Consider the following 21,465-nt stretch of genomic DNA (forward strand, 5'->3'; position numbering starts at 1 on the left):
AAACAGGCAGAATATTTTAATGGTGAGGGTAGTTTACCTCTGAAACATGGCAATAGAGGAAGTAGCAGATTATCCATCTCTCATGGTCTTCAAATCAACTATCCTGCACTGAAAACACGAAGGAACTACGGCTTCTTAATGAAGCAATTATAAAGAAAATGTTAACAGGTACAAAACAGGCTTCTTCTTGTAATCTCACTCTGGGAAATGACTGGACTATTTCAGGTGAAAATCAAACATGCAGAAACACAGAATCAGCTTGAAGCAGGCTCCTTAAAGGTGAAATTTTGCAAGGCTGTAGAGAAATTAAATGAAGTCTTAATTATAAGCAATAGTACCAGCTCATTCTTTTCAAACAACCCAGGGGTTTTACTGGTCTTCTGTACAGAAGGTCAGGCAGAAACAATTTCCACAGCCCAGAGTACTAAGCAAAATTACTGACAGCATATAGTCATTGCTAAAGCGATTGCTTTCAAATATACACATAATTACTGTAGCCTCATAGCCATATTCATAAATATTTCTAATATCTTGATTAAAATTTCAAATAAAAAATAATATTTCAGATTCAGAAAAAAAAAATATTCTTTGTGAGGACACTAATCTCTTCAAAATGTAATGTAACATTGAGACAATTTTCTAGTGCATTGCTTAAACCAGGAATGATCTGAAATATAATGCAATTATAGGGATTGAATAGGTATTTTTAAATAGTGAAAATACACCAGGTTTTGAGAGCTTCCAAGTTTTTGAAAACTTTTTTTTCAAATTTTTTCATCAGTGTAGTACTAGGTGTAAAGTGCAGTGTAGGCTTCAACTATAAAATACAAAGATAGCTCTGTACTGAAACCAGACGTACCCACGTGCACTAATGTGCACTCATACACATGGATCGGATGCAAGTAACAGTTTGGCTTCATGTTTGCAAATTACATTTTTTCTCCCCCTCCCCTAAAATTCAACTGTTGTAATATAAGCCTTATTAGATTTTCTACTTATTATTAACCTGGAGGCCCTCCAGCCTCCTCCCTACTCTCTTTCTTATTCGTTTTTATACTTCTAACCTGATGCAATCTGCCTGCAGGGGCAAATACAGTTATCTCCTTCTAAATTAAAATTGTAACTCATTTGGTACAGTTTACACAAGGCCTCAGCTTTGACACATGCAATTACTATGAACATAGGAGGAACATGATTGCTGAGAGCCACCAGAATAGAGTTTAATCAGAAAAGATGGAGTTGTTCCAACAGATTTATAATTTCACCGCTTGCTATTCTTTTATGTTCCTGAGTGTTCAGATAATTAGATACACTGTTTTTTTGCTTCCCAAGAGGCCAGGGAAAGCAAAATTCCTACTTTTACATTAACAAGATGAAATTATAATACAAACAATCCATAACTTTTTTGTTGAAGTGACAAATTCATACAACATTAATTTCAGTACTTACAAAACGTTACAAATAATTTGTTCTGTAGTATCGGTGTGTATCTCATACTGTAGACTTAAGTGAATTAATTACCCATTCAGATGGATCACCCAGTCTGCCAGATTTTACTCACATAAGAACACCTAGGTAGCTCACCTCGCCTATCTTAAAAGGCAGCTTTTTTAAATAGGTCTTTAAAAATGTAAGGTCCACATTTCGTGCCACTGTGAGGGAACGATCCTCTGGTGTAGTGGATCAGACCGCAGAGCTGAAAAACAGTGGAGATGGTACAAAGCCAGATTCATAGCCCTGCCTGATCTCCGTGCCTCAAGCTCATCTCTGAAAAAGGAATTTTAAATGTATTTGCTCAAGATCAGTGAAACATAGAGTTGAATCAACAAAGAGACGTCACTCACTGTAATTAGAAGGGAAGATGCAGACTTCAACTACATGCTGACTTCCATGATGGCATTACATTCTTCTGAGGATAGGGGTGCTCATGACTCGATTGCTTTTACAAATAAAAGCATCTGAACAGTAAATATAAATGAATAGATATGTGCAACATTGCAGGGTTTTTCAGTCTTTTTACTGAGGTCTGAATGCATTCATTTTAATTATGCTTTAGTATCAAGTTTCCCAGGCTGATGGATGGGCCTCTGGGAGGACTGTGGGTCAAATAAGGAGTAAGGTTACAGAAAAAGGTTACAGAAAATACTTTGGGTAAAGAAAATGCATGGCTGATGATGTGCTCTGTAGTACAAATGTGGTCCTGGAGCTCTGGCTGCTTTTTCAAGAGGCCACCTGCTTTCTATTTCTCTTTTATGTTAGCCATTAATTTTTCTGCCACAGGCACAATTCATATTTACAAGGTTGGAGGCTCAGACAGGAGCAGCTGCTGTTTCAAATGGCATTACTCCATTCCCAAGACAGCCAACTCAGCTGCAACAACATCAGTGACCTGGATACACCAAATTCACCAAATGATACTTTCCCATCTTCAACATACTCTCTTCTGCTGAGTACGTAACAGCAAGGTGAATCCAGAAGGCTGAAAGGAAACAAACTGCAGGTGTGACTAAGTTATGGAAAGAGTCTGGAAGAGCAACAAAGAGAACCAAAGGATAAAATTAAAAAAAAAAAAAAAAGGAAAAAACTGATTACATATATATTAGTGCTGAGGTTACCAATCTGTCTCAAGAAAACTGCTTGGTCTAGAAGCTTTTCTGTGTTAGTAAAAACCTAATGTAGGTAATAGTACTAGTTACCAAATTTATAAAGAGATGGCAAAATGGAGACGTGTTAGTACCATCATGTTTGTTTAAGTCTGGGATGTCTGAGTCCAGCTCCAAAGGCAGATTTATTTTATTTGGCTGCAGGAAGGCACCCTGAGCCATGAGGATACACTGCTGTTCTGACAGCCACGCCAACCCCTCCCCAGGCCCCCTCATCCCCCTCCCGAGGACCCCACACTTTGTGGGCTCTGCCCTAGAAAGGTGAAGCACCTGCAGAGCCATCTCAGGTCTTACAGAGTTTATGAGCTGAGCCATGGCCCGGGGCAACTTGTGGGTTTTGTTTTTCAAGCCCATTTGGTTTCATCTCAGCCCATTATGGGAATATCCAACCCAGGGATCCCTGCACCACGTTTCCAGAACTGGAAATGCAGGCAGTGCAGCTCAAAGCAGCCCGACAATATTAGAGGTGCACCTCCTGAATTGCATCGATGCTGGTACAAGGATACAAGGAGGCGGGAGCCTGCAGTCAGAAGCAGTGCTGGGGAGAGGTGGGGGAGAGAAAAGGGCTAGAGCAGCCCTGAGCAGTCTGCCTTATGTCACAGTGGAAACATACCCTGAATCAGCTGAAATTTCATCATGCCCCAGTGCACCAGGGCGAGTTAGAACTTGGGAGCAGTGCTCCAGTAACTCCAGACAGCAAGGGCTCGCAGTGAGCAATTCTGCAATATCTTGAATGGAAAAGAGACTGACTGCTCCCTGTCTTGTCCAGTACAAGCAGCAAAAGCCATCAAATTTAGTAGCAGCCATGTTCAAAACAAACAAAAGGAAGTGGCCTACCACACAGCAGATAGGAGAGCGGAGAACCTGCTTGCCCAAGAGGCTGTGGCTGCAAGAAGTCTGGAGGGGCTCAAACGGAGGCTGCAGAACCACTTAAAAGATCCTGAGTGTTGTAAAAGAGACCACAGCAGACTCAAGAAATACCCTCAGCCAGGGGAGTTTTAAAAGGGAAGTATTGTATAGATTTGCTTTTATTGTTCCCAAACCAACTGCTTTTGGGCACTGTTAGGAGACAGGATAATGCATTAGTTGACCCATGATCTCTACCAGTCCAGCCAGTCTTTTCCTCTTAAGATTGATAAATCCTACCAGCCTCCAGTCAGCAGCAGCTGGGACATTTCCAGGGCTGCAGCTAAACTGCTGTGTTCAACAGCCACATTAGGCCCATCCTCCAAAAATATGCCTAATCCCATTTTTAACCTGCTTCTGGTCTCCATGATATCTTGCAACACTGTGCTCTAAACTTTGTTCATAAATTGTGTATAAAGGTACTTCATCTTTGTTACTTTAAATATGCCACTTGGCACTTTTATTGAAAGCACTCTATGCACCACATTATGAGAAAACAGTATAAAAAAAGGGAATCTTTATCATATTATTTCTCATACATTCATATAGCTCTTTTCTAGCCTGAAGCAGTTCACTTACTTATTTATATTTATTTATAACTCACTGCAAAATTATTCTCATAAAATGTTAGAAAATACGTATCTTAGGAGGTAGCTTTGAGAGTTTACCATCAAAATCTACTACAGATAAAGCATAGATATTTAAAAGATAAACATTTATTTTTACAGATTATTTACAGTTCCTGTTATGGTCTTCTGTTGCGCTGATTTTTCATTAAATGCAGACTCTACATTTGTACCAGTCCTCTGCACCCCTCTATCCTAGTTCAGACATTTACAAGCACATAAATTATATCTAAGGGAGTTGGTTAGGACACTGAGTACTGTAATATGAACGTGAAAATAGATATAAGTACGGCCGTGGGGAACCCACAGCGCTTAAAAAGAAAGGACTGTGTAGAGGAATATGCCGTATTTTTACAATGGCCTTGAAAATTGATAGTAGCAGTGGCTAGATAGGAATGAGGATAGAATAAAAACACTGTTGTAATTCATTTGATATGTGATGCCAGACTTAAACTATTCTCATCTGTTTGTAAATAGAGATAAAAGCAAATGTATACGCTTCCTACTGTAAAGACAAAATCTCTCTTACCCTCTATAAAGTCAGTTATTTGCTGGACCAGCATAGGTTTCCACTAGATGGTGCTCCTAGCTTTAGAAAAGCCAGAAGAGGATTACCTGCTGCAATGCAAGGAGAGGAACAAGTTGTTTCATGGGCTGGCGAACGAACAAACGTGAGGCGGCTTCTCGCAGATCTCAATCCCACTTCCTAGATTCTCAAGGCTGCAGTAATTTTGCTCTTTCCTCAGGTCTCCTAAGAACTCACAAGCGTAACGTTTTCAATTTTGTTCTCCTTTTCCTACAACTTCTCTCCCTGGCAAGGCTCAGCTGCTGCCTGTGCCCCTGGCTACGAGCCGGCAGCGGGCCTTGGCCAAGCTGCGTGAGTGCCCCTTGCCCTCGGCCGGCAGGCACAAGCCCACGGAGCCCACGCTCCAGCCTCCCCACTGCAGGGACTGGCCCTCCTGCCTCACGCTTTTCTTCAGCGGCAGAATTTCACAAAGCCTGTAAGACACCTCTGAAACATCTTCTGCAAAGCAGGCTCATGCAGGAACACTATCCCTCGGGAAGCCACTTTAGGAAAAAATATGTATATGCATATATTGTGCAGCTTCTTTATCTGATCATCTTTATTCTTGCTGTTATTCTTTTTACCTCCTCCACTGTTGCCATAACAGTTACCATCTTCTTGATTTTTGACAGGTAAACACAAAAACTCCCCATTTTTCCTAAACAATGCTCCACACAGACGCTCGCTTTTGCTAGTCCATTGGCAGGCATTGTAGTGTAAACTGAACCCCAAAACCGGAATTAATTTATTTGACTTCTTGGGTAACACCTGCTGATACCTTCTCCCGTTTTCTCTTCCATCTGAGCAGCAGAGCAGATTCTTCATCAGCCCACATGGTACCAGTAACACATAAGAAAGATGTTGAAATACTGGAGATATTTCTGAGATGAGCTGCAAAATTAATTGAAGATAGGAGGAAGCATCTCTCCATGAGAAATTCAAAGAGATCAAATCTGTCCACCTGACAAGTGCTTAAGCACCATCGAGTCCCGAGATGGGAAAAGAAAGGTAAGAATTAGTACAGAAATAAAAGATATAGACAAAGTTAAGTCCAGCACATCATCAGCGTGCAGCAGAGCTGGGTTCACATGCCTTTGGGGATACCTCATGTTCACTGGGTGCATGAAGAACCACTGCAGCCAGTTCCTGGGAACACGGCGCTTGCCAGGCCTGTGCAGAGCAAGCAGGCATTGCAACCAGACCAGGCGGCAACTGAAAGCATCCGGCTTACCCCGTGTTGTGTACAGCCACCGTGCACACCCGCCACAGCCCTACCGAGGCTTTCCAGACAGGCACAAGCTTGCCAGAGCTGTTGTACAGCTCCGGTTGTGCAGTTATCCGAAGGGCAAAGATTTGTGAGTTGGAAGAAGTTAAAACTGAGCAGACAGGTCTGTATGAAGTCTTTCCAAAAAGGCTTTTTTTGCAAGAACTGTCTGTCTTTGGCTGCAAACTGGAACAGGCCAATAGCTGGCAGCACCAGCAAAATTTCTATCTTAAAGTGTACTGCTACAGTTCTCAAAAGTGAGATTTCTCTTTGGGATGTAAGATTTTCCTCTTACATCTGGAAGATCGGCGTTTACAATTGCTGTAACTGGAATACTGCATCATGAAGGAGCGGTACCCAGTGCTGCAATGCTTCTGGAAATACCACGTACTCATGTGGGCTGCTGGTGAGATTCATGTACACAATACATTGAATATATTCATGGAAAGAATACTTCTCTGTTGTTTGTCAGAGTTACAGAGAAGTCTGTAGTTACACTAAGGTTGGTTTATCATTCTTAATAGGGAAAGGCAGTTTGTTTTCTTCTCTAGGGCTCAAATCCCTTTGATAATTATTTTGCTAGAGAAGAATGGCTGAACTCGGCCCTAGGTTGACTGACAGTGAAATTTGCACTGACAGACAAATGAAGAAATCTGAGGCTGAGGCGACAGATCTGTTTACCCTATTCTGGGTGAGCAAGATGTATGGAAGAAATGGACAGACAGAGCTGCTAGAAGTTTGAACTGTGTAAGTCCCTTCTATAAAACTCTGTGACTGATGGGGGTAGCCCACTTTGCCCTACCACATGAAGCCTTGACTCCATACTCCAGGTTGCATGTCCGTGCACCTAGTAAAACAGTGTCCTTAAAGGGAAGCATCACGGACACTGAATACTCACAACGTTGTCCAAAACAAAAACAGCCACACCATCTTTCCCAGATTTATGGCCCTCACTACCGTGCCTGTCTCTTCCCCTGCCCCATGCCCCCCGTGCTACCTCGTAGAGCACCCGGCAGAGGAAGGGACGGGTGGCAGCAGTGGTCAGAGTGGTCCCGATGTCCCCTCAAGCCCATGTCTCTCGCAGCAGCAGTCAGGCTGCGCTCTCCTGTCCCACACAGCAGGAGAGGTGTTGAAGATGCTGTTGCCACAGTGTATTTCTGGTTGCAGAGATGGCAGCCAAACACCTTTCGCTGCAGCAAACAGTGTGGGCTCACAGGCTCAGCCTCTCTTCACCAGGGATTTGAGACCATGTTGGTCTCTATTCCACAGCAGAAGCCCTTGGGCTCGCTCCATTACCTCCAAAGCCATCATGTTCTCTGATGTGTCCTCTTCCACCAGACAGGTACCTGGTGGGTTGACTCACCCTGGTCTGAGGAGACTGTGATGAAAACACGGCACAAGCTTATCATGCTTTCCTGAACCTGAAGGCCCTCTCAAGGGCCCTGCAGCCTCCCCCATGACTACTAGGGCATCATGAATAGGTTTACATCCTCTTCAGTGACTGCTGCCAGCTAACTGGAACCACTAGTTACTTGAAATCTGTCAAAGAAAGATAGATATGCACTGCTTCTAGACTTTCAGGTATCTCCTCCTTTCCATAGTTTCCACATGCAAATGTAGAATTCAGCTCCTTCATTCGTTGCTGCAAAATGACTCTGCCCCAACTTAAATGGCAATGGGTGAAAACTGTTGTGATTTAGCTATCTGTCTACGCTACCTATGTGTAAGCACTCTGCCTGAAAATCACACAGGAACAAGAAGATACACAAAGAAATATCAAGAATCTTGATACTTATTGAACTTGGTGCAACAAAAATCAAGTTCTGTCCGTCCTACCAACAGATTTGTGTGTGTAAAAAAAATTCAGCCTCCAAAGAAAAATGCTTGAAACCAAAAGCCGCACACTTCATGACTTATGATTAAAAGTGGCGGAATATAAAGACTGGCTAAAAAAATATACCAGTAAAACAAATGCCTATCGTACAATTTGTCAAAGCATCTTCACTGCAAAATACAACGAAGTTGATCCCCTTTGGGTTCTTTTCTATGAGGAGAGAGCACTAAACAGCAGTCCTGAGTGAAGAAGAACAACATGCCCGTGTAACAGAGGTTTGGGGGGTTCACAGAAGAACCCAAGACACTGTGGATTAATTGACCTGTATCTTTTCCAGAGGGATATAAAACTACAGTTTTTGTATGTGGTCCATGGCAACAAATGACGTGCATGTAACCAATTACTATATGGTAAATGACACAAGACCAAGAACTGAAAGTGTGGTATATGCATCTGTGTGCATTAATATATATAATTATTATATATTGTATTTTTATAATTACAATGCCATTGCAAAGCTTCAGCTGAACTGGGAAGGTACCAAGCTATGTTTCTTTCAAGTCAGAGAATAAGCTGATGACTAGGAATTTGACATTCATCCCAAGGGAGAGGGCCAAGCTAAGAGGGTGTTCCTCGTATGCTGTGGATTCTGGCATGGTTCATTTTGGAAAAGCAGTATAGGAGATTTTCTTCATTGTGTCAGACATCAGAAGGCAGTGAATTGATGGCACAAAAGAGGCAAAGTTACGGGAAAAAAGTTTTCCCATGCTTTCTGAAGAATCCCAATTAGCAGTTAAAAAGGAGGAGAAAAAAATGCTTTACACCATAGCACCAGTTCATGTGAAGAAAAAGCTGTCTTCTGAGAAACCTCCTTTAAATTCATTGTCATTCCCTGACTTCACAAACACTTTATGTGACAACAACAGCCTCACCGATGCTACAGATAGGGAACTTGAGATTTTTAGGGCAGCTGAGCTGAAATATATTTCAACTTGGCTACCTGTCACACTTTGCTTTTACTCTCTGATGCTGACTGCAACCATTGCCCAAGTCCCTGGCTGCTGGTAGATCCCCTGCACTGTTCATTAGTATAACTTCCTAGCCAAAGAGGTAAAGTCCACCACTTCTGGAGCAATGGGCATTCAAGTAGAACACCACATGACCACTTAAGGTGATCTCTATAACTTCTGGCCCAAATCCCAGACAGTAACTTTTGCACTAATTTCTACCCCTATTAAGAAAGACATCGAATCTTTACTAAGAATGTCTAGTGGGAGAGATGTAAGCGTTTGAAAGGAAGCCTTTGAATATTTAATTATTTTATTTTCACTAGCCCTTCTCCAAATCTTCTCTTCTCCAATTTAATTTGAATTGGACTGCTTTTAGCTTCTACCTTACAGTCATTGAATCTTGTTATGATGTTGTTTTTCTGCAGGGTTAGAGTCATCTACCACTAGAAATGTCCTTAAGTGCATGTAATTATGAATCCTACAGAGTACACCAGACTCCAAATTTCTCACCAGCTGTTTTTTTTTTTTTTTCCAGATCGTAGAATGTTTTTTGTGTTCTGGCTGAAACCTCACTTAAAAGCTAGTGTCATTTATGAAGGGAGCATGTGATGCTCTGGTAGCAATCTCACTCATACTGCAAGCAAAGGACTGCTGGGGCAGACACATGCTCAATCCAAACAGGAGAGCCATGTAATTGCATGCTTATGACATGAGTGGGAGCCTGAACGTTGCGCTGGGAGGATCAGCTAATTCTGGGTTGATGATCCCCCTGCCCGCTTAATAAATTCATCACCGCTAAACACTGCTTCCCTTCTCCCTGGCTCACTGTGATGCGAGCCAGAGAACTACAGCACATGAATTAAAGGATACAGATCGGGCTGCTCCACCGAGGGGCTGCAGCCAGCATGCAAGCGCACAACTACCGCTGATTCCCAGGCACAGCATGCGAGTAGCTCTGTATTACCAGCAATGAGCAGGGACAATAATCTCCCCTGCTCCCTTAGAAAATCCTCTGCTGGCTGACCTGTGATTACTGGTGGCTGTGGGCGGAGCTGTGTGAAGTCACACAGATGGGCTTAAACCTCATGTAAAACATTCTAGTTAACAAGGGCTGTTCAATGGACCATCAGTATGACTCTTCTTCTCTGCCACTGAGTAGATTTTCTAAGATCTATCCATCCTTGTCAAAGCTTTGGGAAAACAATCTGATCCAGCCAGCAATAGCACTCTATGAATGAAGCAAAAGTCACTATCAGGGAGTTCCTGCTAACTAATTATTGGACAGCTAATACCATCTTTTTCCACCTTAAACAACTGACATTAAAAAAAAAAAAAATCAATTACCTTTTGGCAAGAGCCAATGAAAAAGTGTTAAAATCTGAGTGCAAGATTAGTATAGAACGGGGCTATGCAATTTGCAACCGAATCATTTCAAGTGATTATTACTACTTGACAGGGCTGTAGAAAAGGTAGATACAATCAGCCATATTAACTAACCACTCCATTCTCCAGGGCTTAGAAATCATTCCTAGCATATAGAACAGCTAAGTGATACTCAGTTCATACAAGAGCCTATCTAAATTTAACTGCTGTATCACGTTAATGAGAGATAAAATGCCCTGTGTCCACAAACAGATGGTGTTAGCCCACATTAATAAACTCACTGGAGAACTTAATATGCTTAGAGTTAGACGGGTTATTCCAATGGATGATGTGGTCGATGACGCATCCTGAAGCAACATATCTGTATTTGGCAGTTCCTTATCGTCTTACTCGGTTCTACTGGCTGCACCGCCTGCTCTCCCCGCGTCCTGCCCTGCATCTGGGTTATCCTGACTGGCAGATATACAGGTGCAGCCCTTTGTGGTTCTTATTAGTGGAAGCCAAATGCAATCAGAACAAACCACTTACTGTTGCATGGCCGTATTTTGTATTTTCACATGATCCCTGCATTTTACTGACCCCTGGGGAAGACCTGGGCGTCCATCTGTATTTGGAGAGCAGTCAGTGCATCCCTGCTCTCCCCACCAACACACACAAACACACACTTACTTTAACTCCCTCTTTTCCCCAGTAGAGTGGGGAGGGGTATACAGGTAAGAAAGACACAGTTGCCTCTCTCTGCCTTATCCTGCCTCATTTGAGGGCTGCAGCTGCCAGGGAGCTGGCACGGGCCAGGACATGAGCTGGGCATAAAGCCACTGGCACCACTGTGAGTCCCATATGGTCTCTTTTTCACTACAGGCTGTGGTTTTGCCTCACTATAATCTGCATCCCAAGGCAACAGATTGAATCTGGACATTCTTGCCCTGGGATCTTCTGGCAGCTCATCCTATTTGCACTTCCAAAAGCATAAAATGTTTGTATGTTATGTTTTGCATATTTAACCAGTGTTACTAGCTTATAGTAAATACATATTTAAAACATATTAAGTAGTAGACTTTACTACTTCAGAAGAATTAAATGAAGCATTTCATGTGATTGGAAAGTGGTACTGGATGTGATTGGATCATGGTATTAATCTCACGAAGGCTACTTCTGGTAAATTGATTTATATGAATTTGATCCACCTTATCAGCAATCTCCATGATTATTTTGTTATATGAATAGTGCACAAAGCTTCCTAAAATAAATCTTTTGGATTTACTCATTTTCTGAATGTTAATCTAGTGCTCTTTAAATAAAGGTTGCCTAATACAAAACCTCTGTAAATACGTAATCTAGAGATGAGAAATCATAGGAAGCGGGTGGAAGAGAACATGTGCAAACTGAAAGTTCACGTGTGTTGGAATTCAAAAGGTATTTTCATAAGATATTGTAATATTTGCACAAAGATACGAGTGTGGAGTATGCAGAAAGCTTAAGATGTTCTTATCTACTTTATATAATGTGATCTGGAAGATGGAAAATGTTGACTCAGTAGTTATTATTCCAATTTGCAGAAATTACCATGCCAGTCATATGGCGCTTTAGCTGCGGTATACCTGGGCACGGGCTTTAAATAAGGGCAGAGAAAAATTGCTTCTTTTGAGCACATCTGTAGAATTTGATAAGCACGCATATTCTACTTGCAAACCACAGGTGTACCTGATAAGTCACAGAAAAGAATTCAAGGATTTCATTCCCTACCTTCCAAGATTATCTTACGTCAAAGGGAGACTGTTTCCTTTCCTTAGGATTGTTCTTTCCTGTTGGGACTAGAAATATAGAGTGGTTTTAGCTAAGACATTTAGAGAAAAAAGAGGAAGAAGGTGTACGAAGCTGAAAAAGAAATGAATGCAGATATAGAGGGCTACAAGCATAGTAAAGCACTGAAAACATTTGCTACTTTAATTTGCACCTAGCCCCTTTTATCTGTGCTTGGTTTTAATCTTCATACACCTTATGCGTGTGGCCGTTTACAAGAATGTGGTTTTTCAAGTAAGAATTGAGAGGACTTTAGTCTAGATCTGAACCATCTCTAAGAACCAATACATTTAAAGGTCAGTGAGATATTACCAGAACCACTATGGCCTCTTTCTTCTGGGTTTCAGCCTAAGAACAATACGGGAGAAATAAAATACACAAGACGAGTTGGGATACTCTTGATCAAGTGATCAGGCATGAGGCAGATCTCAGATCCCAAAACAATTTGTTTCACAGTCCTGGATCGGCCTCTGCAAGAGCTGAGCAAGGCTCCAGCTGCCCAAAATTTCTTTTCATCAACCGGTGAGGAATGGAATCGGCACACGCTGCTCCTTACGTTCACTCCCCCCCATAATGCTGAGTACTCCAAGTGGTGAGCATGGGCAGGGTTTGTGCAACAAGTGTGGACTGCTCAGCAGCTGGCGAAGATGCTGTGACACCTAACACACCTGCCTTCCCCCGCTCCAGGGCTGAGGGGCCATTGTCAGATGGGAACTGATGAGTTTGCTCACAACTGCTGAAGCCAAGGTCACGTGCGCCTTATAACACTGGGAATCCTGAGGTGAAAAGTACATCTTAAGTGACCAATTATTTCTTGAAAACCCTGAATTACGTTCCCCTGTAATTCCTCAATGAGGGAGGTCCCATGTTTTTTTTTTGTCACAAGGCCTCTTATTTCCTCAGGCTGACACATCGAAGATAATACAGCACTATCAGAACAATAAACTGCTGTTCTTCCCACAAACCTGCCATTAACTCTAGCCATTTCTTTCCTGATTCAAGGAAGTCAGGTGGATTCTGCATTTCCTCACAGATCAGAAGAAAAACATGAGCACATTATCTTTGCAAAATCTGTACTACTTATAGTAATTCAACATGAACTGATTTTTTTTTTCTCTTCACAGAATAAATTTATTTCAAATATTTTTAAAACCTTTCCTGGTTTAAACACTGAACAGATTTGCAATGGGAGTCATGAAGGAAAACATAAGAAAGAAAAAAAGGCAAACAAACCAGAATAGCCCCTTCTCCATGGACCAGGTGGCATCAACTGTAGAAAAATTGTTTTAAGGGTGGAGGTGTACCTGAATTGTGCTTGAATAGGTATCAGGTGATTCCACCAAATGGCCATCAAGGTCAAGGACCATCATAAAAATCAAAGCTAGGACTTTTCCTAGGCAAGAAAATTTTGTTTGTTTCCAAATAAAGTTCAGTGCTGTGGTCAACATATTTGCTTTTAATGAACATTTATTTGATTTACTTTAGAGAAAACCACTTCAGTTTAGCTGTTAAATATTGAGTACTCCTTTTCCTACTTCAAGGCGCACAGAAGCATATTTCATAATTAATATTTGTGTGCATTTTATACGTGAGTCCTCTTATTTGTACAGCTCCCTATAAATCATACAAATGAATGACAGAAAGGACCAATTAGAGCTTTTGCACTCCAGGGTAGAATGACACTTATATGTTTGTGCAGTCTCATTTTAATGGTTTCAGGTTCCACAGTTTCCCTGAGGAGATTATTTGAGAGCTTACTGCAATTTATTCTCATGATATTCAGCTTCAACATTTCCTTTTCCAATTGTATCATAATACACTTACATCCAACATAATGTAGCACACATTTTCTCCTCTTGTGAAGCAAGGTAGATTCCATAATCCTGCAATAAATTAATCACCTCTTCTTGTGTCCTTATAAGTCCTTATTAGATGAGCTATGTAGCATATGCCAACCTTGACAGCAACATCATAGTTACAGCTCTTCTGTGATTTGCACAAAAAAGTAGCAATCAAACCACAATGCTATAGGTGTACTTTATTCAATCTCCAAATTAATTCACAAAAACAATACTTGTTTTTAACTAATCACATTATGCTGTGTATTTTAAGTATAAAATAATGCCTTTTTTTCATGCACACTTGCAGAGTCTTATCCCCATCTTCTCAGGGTCGTATAATAACATTCCAGGAGCAAGTTTCACCATGTGTCTCTGAAAGGATCCAACCAAACTTTCCAGTTCACTGCACAGAAAGCAGTAGCATCCTGTAAGTGTGGCTTACTCTGCCCTCCGTGTGGGCTGGTCCCCTCACCCCTCTGTTTATCACAGGCCAAAATGGTTTGCTTGCAGGCCCCCAGCCTGACATTCCCACTCAAGCCCTGCCGTGGGATTGTCCCTGTTCCAGGGCTCAGTCTCAGACCCTCCATGGGGTGGATCTTCTTTCGCAAGAAACAGGGCTCAGCTCCATCTCTTTACAGGTATAAAGGGTCTGTAGAGATGGGGAAACACATTCCTGCAAATTTATGAAAGTTAGGCTGTACGTTTTAAGTTATACGATCACAGCAGAATTTTAAAGAAAACAAATGAGAACCAAAATCCAGGGAAGCACTTCTTAGCCTCCGAATAGTTCATGTATGTTCATATAGACTCTAAAACAACCTAGAAGATGGCCATCAAACTACAACTGTGGAACATTATTCCTAACCAACAAATGAGTTCTATAAAACTCCAAAGTCTCTTGGAAACTCCTTCAGGTGGTACAGACATGGTAATTAAAAAATAATAGACTAAACATATGAAAGCAGTAATAAAAAGTTAGAATACTGCCTGTGCGCTCAGTAATACTGAACAGGTGCTCTAATAGCGAAGGTTTAAGAGCTAAAGGAGCAAGCAGGTGTCTAATACTCCACTAGATTTTACAATCGTGGAAGATGCTACAAATACCAAAATCTCTGATGCAAGCAATAATGCTATCAGATCATTTTTGGAAGCTGGCTTTAGAAAACTAACAAAACACAACTAGCAGAACTGAAGGAGCCTGCTCGCACCTCGCAGCTGAACCCGTTCCAGTACCCTCACCCCCTCCCGCGTCCTACGCCCGCCGGTGAGAGAACGCATGCTGGAGCCCTCGGCTGGGAGCCGGCAGCCCCCACCTCCTGCCCGCCGACCTGGCAAGCGGGGAAGGTCCCCGCGGGGGGCTGCGGGGCCCCCCGCCCTGGCCAGGCGGCACGCGGGCCCTGTTGCAGGGAGTCTCTGCTGCGATCTTCAAGAAACCTGTCGTTATTATTGAAACAAGCCCCGTACGGCTGAACTAATCATTGGCTTGAAGTCACTGGACAAGGAGAAAAGAAGAGGGCAGCCAAATTGTTTGGAATGCAGCTAAAATACTTGAGAGATTGGACCACATAGTCTGACCACAGGCCAGTAAGTCTTATCACTAGTCCCAGGCTGAACCCAGAAGCTTGTTTCTGAGTAAAACCTTTACATTTGCATCAGGTTATCTCAGCTCCCGACCACTGATTCTTCTTCTCCATTTTTGTCTACCATTTTAAAAAGCTTTAGCATGTTGTACTTTCTCTTTGTGAAGGTACTTGAATGCTGCAGTAAAGCCAACTTGCTCTTGCAGCTCTTCTGAATGAATTAAATTGATGCCGCTTTTAAAATGCATTATTGTAAGAGATTTCCCTTGGTACTGTAATACTTTGGCAGGTCTTTTCTGCACCACCTGATCTTTAATGTCAGAGCTACACACCTTGTTCTAGTATCAGTCTCTCATTAATAGACAGTCACTGATTTCCTGTACCCTAATCCTGGTAGTACATCCAACTGTCATACTGGACACATACTGGGACCTGATCTCTAACAGTTTACTTGAAATTGGCTTTAGATGGTCTTTTCCAGGACACAAGCTCCTGTTGCAGAGACATGGCTTGTATTCTTAGAAAACAGACACACATTTGGCTGTAAAAGCCTGTTTGAATGTGTTAATTTTACTAAGCAGTCCAGATGACATTGCAGTTGCTCTCACAGTAGTTCACCAAGTTACCATTTAGCACATCCAAGGATTTTATTAACAGTACGTTTATTTGGGATCTTTGGCAAAAACCTTGGAGGACGTTGAGTCTGCAGAGCCTTGCGAACCCCAATATCATGAAGACTGACTTCTGAAAATTTTCTGATCTTTCAAAAGTCAAAAACTATTTATCTGTTTAACACATTAACTGGTAAATAACATTAGCTCTCAGCAGTATATATGGTATTAACCATGGAGTCGGAGACCATTCTGCAGCTCTAAGCCTAATGATTAGGAACTGTAGAGTCATGATGTTTTTGTAGTTACTCTTATCAATTCACCGTTAAATCTCACTGAATGAGGCTATTGGAATTGCTTTATAAGACCTGAGAGCTGACCGATATTAAGGATGTCTTACATATCTGTCAAACGGTTTACGTATCTCTACTGCTTTCCCTGTAGTTGATGTTAAGCAGTCAAGAACTGGACAGGTCATTCTGCTAAATCTGTTGAAAACGGGCAGAACACGGGTGCTTTCCGACCTCTCCAGAACTTCTCATGCATTTAAAGATTTATTAAACGCCAGATTTAGATACTTCCTTAGCCAACTCTGTCAGGATTCCAGGATGCAAATTCTCTAGGCTCCTCATTACGAAAAATACCAGGGTTAGCTCGGAGGAGGGGATTCCCCCCCCCCCCCCCCGACAAAGACCTCGCCGCGAGATGCGAGCACAGCGCCCCGCTGCCTCCAGGTACGGCGGCGACGTCCGCGCCGCCTTCCCGCCCGCCCGCGCCGCTCCTGCCGCAGCACGGCCGCACCACCGCCACCTCACCGAGACCCCCCTGGTCCCTCTCCGCTTCCCCACTGAAACTCCCCTCCGCCGTCCCACCCGCGGGACACTCGGGGAACGAGCGCGCCCCCGCGCCCCCCCCCGGCCCTACCGGTGTCACGGCGCTCGCGCGTCCCCCCGGGCGCGGCCGGGCGGGGGGCGGCGGGCGGGGCCGCCCTCCCAGCATGCCCCGAGGGGAACGGGCTTTGGGGGGGGGGGGGAGTGGGCGACCGGGTGCGCGCGCGCGCGCGCGGCGGCGGCACGCGGTGACGGGAGGGTGCGCGCACGCCCCCCCCCCCCCCCCCACACCCCCCTTCAATCCTCCCCAACCAACCGACGCGGAAACCGGCGCCCAGCCGAGCCGCTGTAGCCGGCGCGCAGGGCGCATGCGCGGGCCTCCGGGAGGGCGGGGGCCGGCGTCTAGTGGCGAGGGAGCGAGCTGGCCGCCCGGTGCCCGCCCGCCGCCGCCGCCGCCGCCGCTACTCGGGGATTAGCGGTCGCTGAGCAGCGTTCCGCGCCCTCTCCCGTGCTGGGCCGTGCGTAGTCCTGCCCCGCCATGAAGTTGAGCAGCCGCGGGCGGGGATGCTGCGTGGCCGGCAACCGGGAGCGCGGGCCGCCGCCGCGGAGCCCTTTCGTGCACCAGCTGCGCCTCAGCCCTCTGGAGAAAGCCAAGGTAGGGGCGTGCGGGGCCCGGGTCCTCCCCGTCACCACCTCCCCGCCGCTTCCCGCGCGTCCCCCGCGGCGCACCGGCTGGCGGGCCGCGTCCTGCGGCGGGCGGGGGCACCCTGCCGCCGGCGCTTTGTGAGCCGCCGGGGGCGGCGGGACCGGGGGGGAACCGGGGGGGTGTGTGGGGGGGGGGGGGCGCGGTGCCCGGGGCGGGCGGGGGGCTGGGGGCGGCCGCCGCTCGCAGGGTGTGTTCCTTAACTTCGGCACCGCGGCTTCCTTTAAACAAAATATTGGGATTTAAAAAAAAAAAAAATTAAAAAAAATTGCTTTATCGTTTTGTAGGGTGTTTTTGTTGTTGTGGGTTTTTTTCTGTTGGCTTTTTTTGATGTTGCTGTTTTTTGTTTTTGTTTTTTTTTTTTTTTTTTTTTTTTTTTTTTTTGTTTTTTGTTTTTTTTTTTAAGGGGGGGCAACACTTTTGTGGAGACACTCTTTTCTAGCGTCAAGTTAAGGGGGTGCCTGGGCCGAGGCATCCCGTGCCTCGGAAGTTTGGCCCCTGCGTAAATAATCCCTGTGGATGATTTACGCGTGGTAGGGCTAGTGTGAGATGACAGGAATCAGTATTAAAATGCAAATTTGCAGTTGCGTGGCTTTTTGTTTGGCCTTTTTTTTTTTTTTTTTTTTTTTTTTTTATTCCTTTCTCCTCCGTGCATCTGCCTCACCTCAGATGGTGGGATATTCAGAGTGCATGGTCCTTGACTTATGCTTTCTGTAAGATCTGGGTCACTTGCTGGATGAAGAAATACTGTCAAAGGCTCATCTATTAAGGGGTTGGCCGTTTCACTCTCTTCACTGTAATATTTCAGTTCCTTTAAGCTGTTGTTTTGAGGGCCTAACAGCCTACAGTACCTGTCAACATGGAAATTAAGATCCACTAATACTGAGCCTCTCAGATCAAGGTGCTTTAGGTCCAACATTAATTTAATTTACGTTCTGAGTGAAGTTCATTGTTGCACTGCCTTGTTGCTGTCCTGTACTTAACACAAGACATGTATGGCCTGACTTCCAAAACGTCGGAATGTGCCTCAAATTAAGTATTTGGCAGCCAAGGAATTCACAGCAGACTCCAGTGGAAAAGGCTTTTACTTTTTTATTCAAGCTTCTCGATACGTATTCAATGGTTACTGATAAATTGTTGTTTGAATGGGAGAAGGGAGAAAAGGTCTGTGTCATTTTCCTTGTTCAGTTTATACCTAGGGTTTCCTCAATAAATCACATCATTGTAATGATTTCTTTTCCATGTAACCTTACTTTGCTCCTTAAGTCACATAATTAGAGGTAGAAGTCTTTCAGGGAGCAGAAAGAAGCAAAGATAGCAATGTAATCATATGGCCTAGGATGGTATCTAATTATAACAATGTTTTATTTTGCGGGTTAATATATCTTTTTATTGTTGCTTTCTACTTGGTTATGTATAGGGAATTTTTAAAGTACTATTGGAAGGGCAGAGTACCAGTTTCAGAGTTTTTTGCAGTATTGAGTCACATAGGAGCTACCAGCATTGCTGATCTGTTGTTAGTCCTAACAGACCTTTAGCCACTTCACCAGAGGCGACTAGTGAGCTGCCCTGTACGTCTTTGAGACATGATCTTTGCCACTGGATTTCAAGGATTTCTTATTTTCATTGACAACTGAGATGTGTTTAATGCTCTATAGTTTTTTTTTTTTTACAGGGTGCAAACCAAAGGAATAGCCTCACCAAAGAATGTGATTCGGTCTTGCTTTTCAAGTGAGCAATCTTTTATTGATGTATGGTGGCACAGAGTTCTCCAACCCAGTCTTTCTTGCAGTCTTTATTTTGCGGTTTTATGTGAGGAAAAAGCACACAAGCTGACATACAGAACTGTGATAGATTCTCTTCTTTACCTTAATCGGGCTCTCCCAACCTATCCGCTGATAAAAAGTTGTGGTCGAGATAGAGGCTGTTAAAGAGCTGTGGAACTGTTCCACTTATGAGAAATGCTGCTCTCCCAGGAAGGCAGACTTCTTGAATGTGGAGGCTGCTTTACAGCGAATTACAGCAGCGTGCCTTCCCTTCCCTACAGTCCTGGCCTGTTACTGAGGGTTCGGTATGAAGTATTACAGCTGAACTCACTTCCTGTTCAGCTGTAAGCGCGTATTGTGTCACGGATTTTTCTCTCTGCCCTGAGAATCTAACGGGGTGAGTTCCGCAAAGCCTATCGAGGAAGGTTAGGAACTTGTGGGGAATAGAGATACGTGAAGAAGTTGGTGAGCGCAGGGGACTGGGAGACAAAACTGCTTTGTCTGATGGTCTGTTGTCTGTTGCTGATGGTCTGCCAGACAGCCTCATTACCTTCACTACCACCTCATCCCTCCCTCATCCTGCACTCTGCAAGAGGTTAGATTAGTTTTTTTGCTCATTAATACAACTCAAAGTAAATGTGTTTTAGAACATTTCAGCCCAAGACTGTGGGATTGAATAAAGGTAGAAAGAAAGGAACAAAACAACTGCAAAGAGGAAGAACAACAGCAAAAAGAAATCCATTAGAGCGCCCAGAAGGAATTGTTGACATCTTCTTTTACTGGCTTTATAAAAACTGGGAGATAGCAAGAGTGTAAACGCGGTAAGGCTATTGGAAAAATGAGTCTCATGCTTCCTGTAGAAATGATGGTTATTTTACTCTGATCTGAGGATGACGGTGGGGGTCATTCTTGAAGCTACCTGTTTGATTCAGTACTGTAATAAAGAGGTCCTTTCTTCCAAAGACAGACGTGATTTAATTAACGATGAGTTTTGTTCATCCTAACATCTTCTGGGAACCTATCATGTAAGTCAAAGCTCTTGATTCTGGTTACCTCTGTAGAACAGGCAGAAGCATTACCAGAGCTGTCTCAAAGTGTGTGTAGCTTTGTTTCCCTGACACTTAAAACCACAATATGAAGCCATTTTCCTTGCTTCCAGTGTTTCTGGCCCTTTTATTACACCAGTGCTGGTGTTCCTTTGCTGCCTTGGTGAGCTGATTTGGCTCATTAAACCAGCATATCATTGTGGTTTTCTGTATTCTGATTGTTTTCTTTCGCTGGGATTGCTTTTCTTCACTCTCATGAGCTGTATTGGCTCACTGCGAGCTCAGATAAGTGCTAGAACTGACTCAAGGGGCAAGACGGACTGTGAACAGGACCACCCTCTTTAACAGCGATGATCTGTTAGATTGGCTTAGTTGCACATGAAAATTTCTACTCCTGTATTTATCTCCATGATTGTGTCAATCGAGGGACTCACAGAGTGGGGAAGTGGGTAGTAAGAGAATTGTTGTGGAATGAATTCTAGCTCCTTCCTTCAGTGCCATCTTTGGTGAATTGAGGCTATAGGGTTGATAACAGTGAAGAAGTGAAAGTGTGGAACAAGATTCAGTCTCTATCTGATATGTTTAAAAAAAAATAAAAAGCTCCACCATGTTAAATGTGCATTTCATTATTCTATTTTCATTGTTCAGTATGTGACCATTAATTTGTAATAAGTCATGGAAATTTTCTCATTTTTAATGATGTTTCTCACTATATTGCTGATTTCAAAGATGCATTGTTTTCAGCTTCTCTGTGCATGAGAGGTATGTTACTGGCTTTCAAGTCAGGAAATGGAAACATACAGAAAGAGAAACAAGGGTACTTGGTGATTCTCTTGCTCAGTGCTTAGATATGTAGGACCTGATGTTTTGGAGAACTTAAAAAGGACTTAAGTTCATATTTTATACCTTAATAGTAAGTGCATACTCAAATCTGAATACAGAGTCTCTAAACAAGGAGAACATACGATACCTATTTAGTTTAAGTGACTTCCCTTACATCAGATTGAAGCCCTTGTGATGGAAGAGTGGTGTAC

At 43.4% G+C, this 21,465-nt stretch overlaps 1 protein-coding gene and 1 long non-coding RNA gene across 2 annotated transcripts in view; one reads left to right on the forward strand and one right to left on the reverse strand.

Annotated features, from left to right (window-relative positions):
* Window positions 1–211: 211 nt before the first annotated feature.
* LOC116960726 lies at window positions 212–17,100 on the reverse strand. The gene is made up of 4 exons (XR_006165814.1): window positions 17,011–17,100; window positions 11,998–12,065; window positions 1,845–2,479; window positions 212–295 (listed from the first exon to the last, which is right to left on the reverse strand). It is a non-coding gene; the product is annotated as an uncharacterized LOC116960726 (long non-coding RNA).
* A 112-nt stretch (window positions 17,101–17,212) lies between these two features.
* The window catches only part of LPCAT1 (lysophosphatidylcholine acyltransferase 1), a 75,265-nt gene continuing 71,012 nt past the window's right edge, over window positions 17,213–21,465 (forward strand). The window contains 1 exon segment of the mRNA XM_032988988.2: window positions 17,213–17,571. Within this exon segment, the coding sequence (XP_032844879.2) occupies window positions 17,455–17,571 (117 nt within the window). The 5' untranslated portion in view covers window positions 17,213–17,454.

The sequence above is a fragment of the Tyto alba genome, unplaced genomic scaffold, assembly GCF_018691265.1.
Source record: "Tyto alba isolate M040663 unplaced genomic scaffold, T.alba_DEE_v4.0 Super-Scaffold_27, whole genome shotgun sequence".
In the NCBI taxonomy this organism is placed as follows: Eukaryota; Metazoa; Chordata; class Aves; order Strigiformes; family Tytonidae; genus Tyto; species Tyto alba.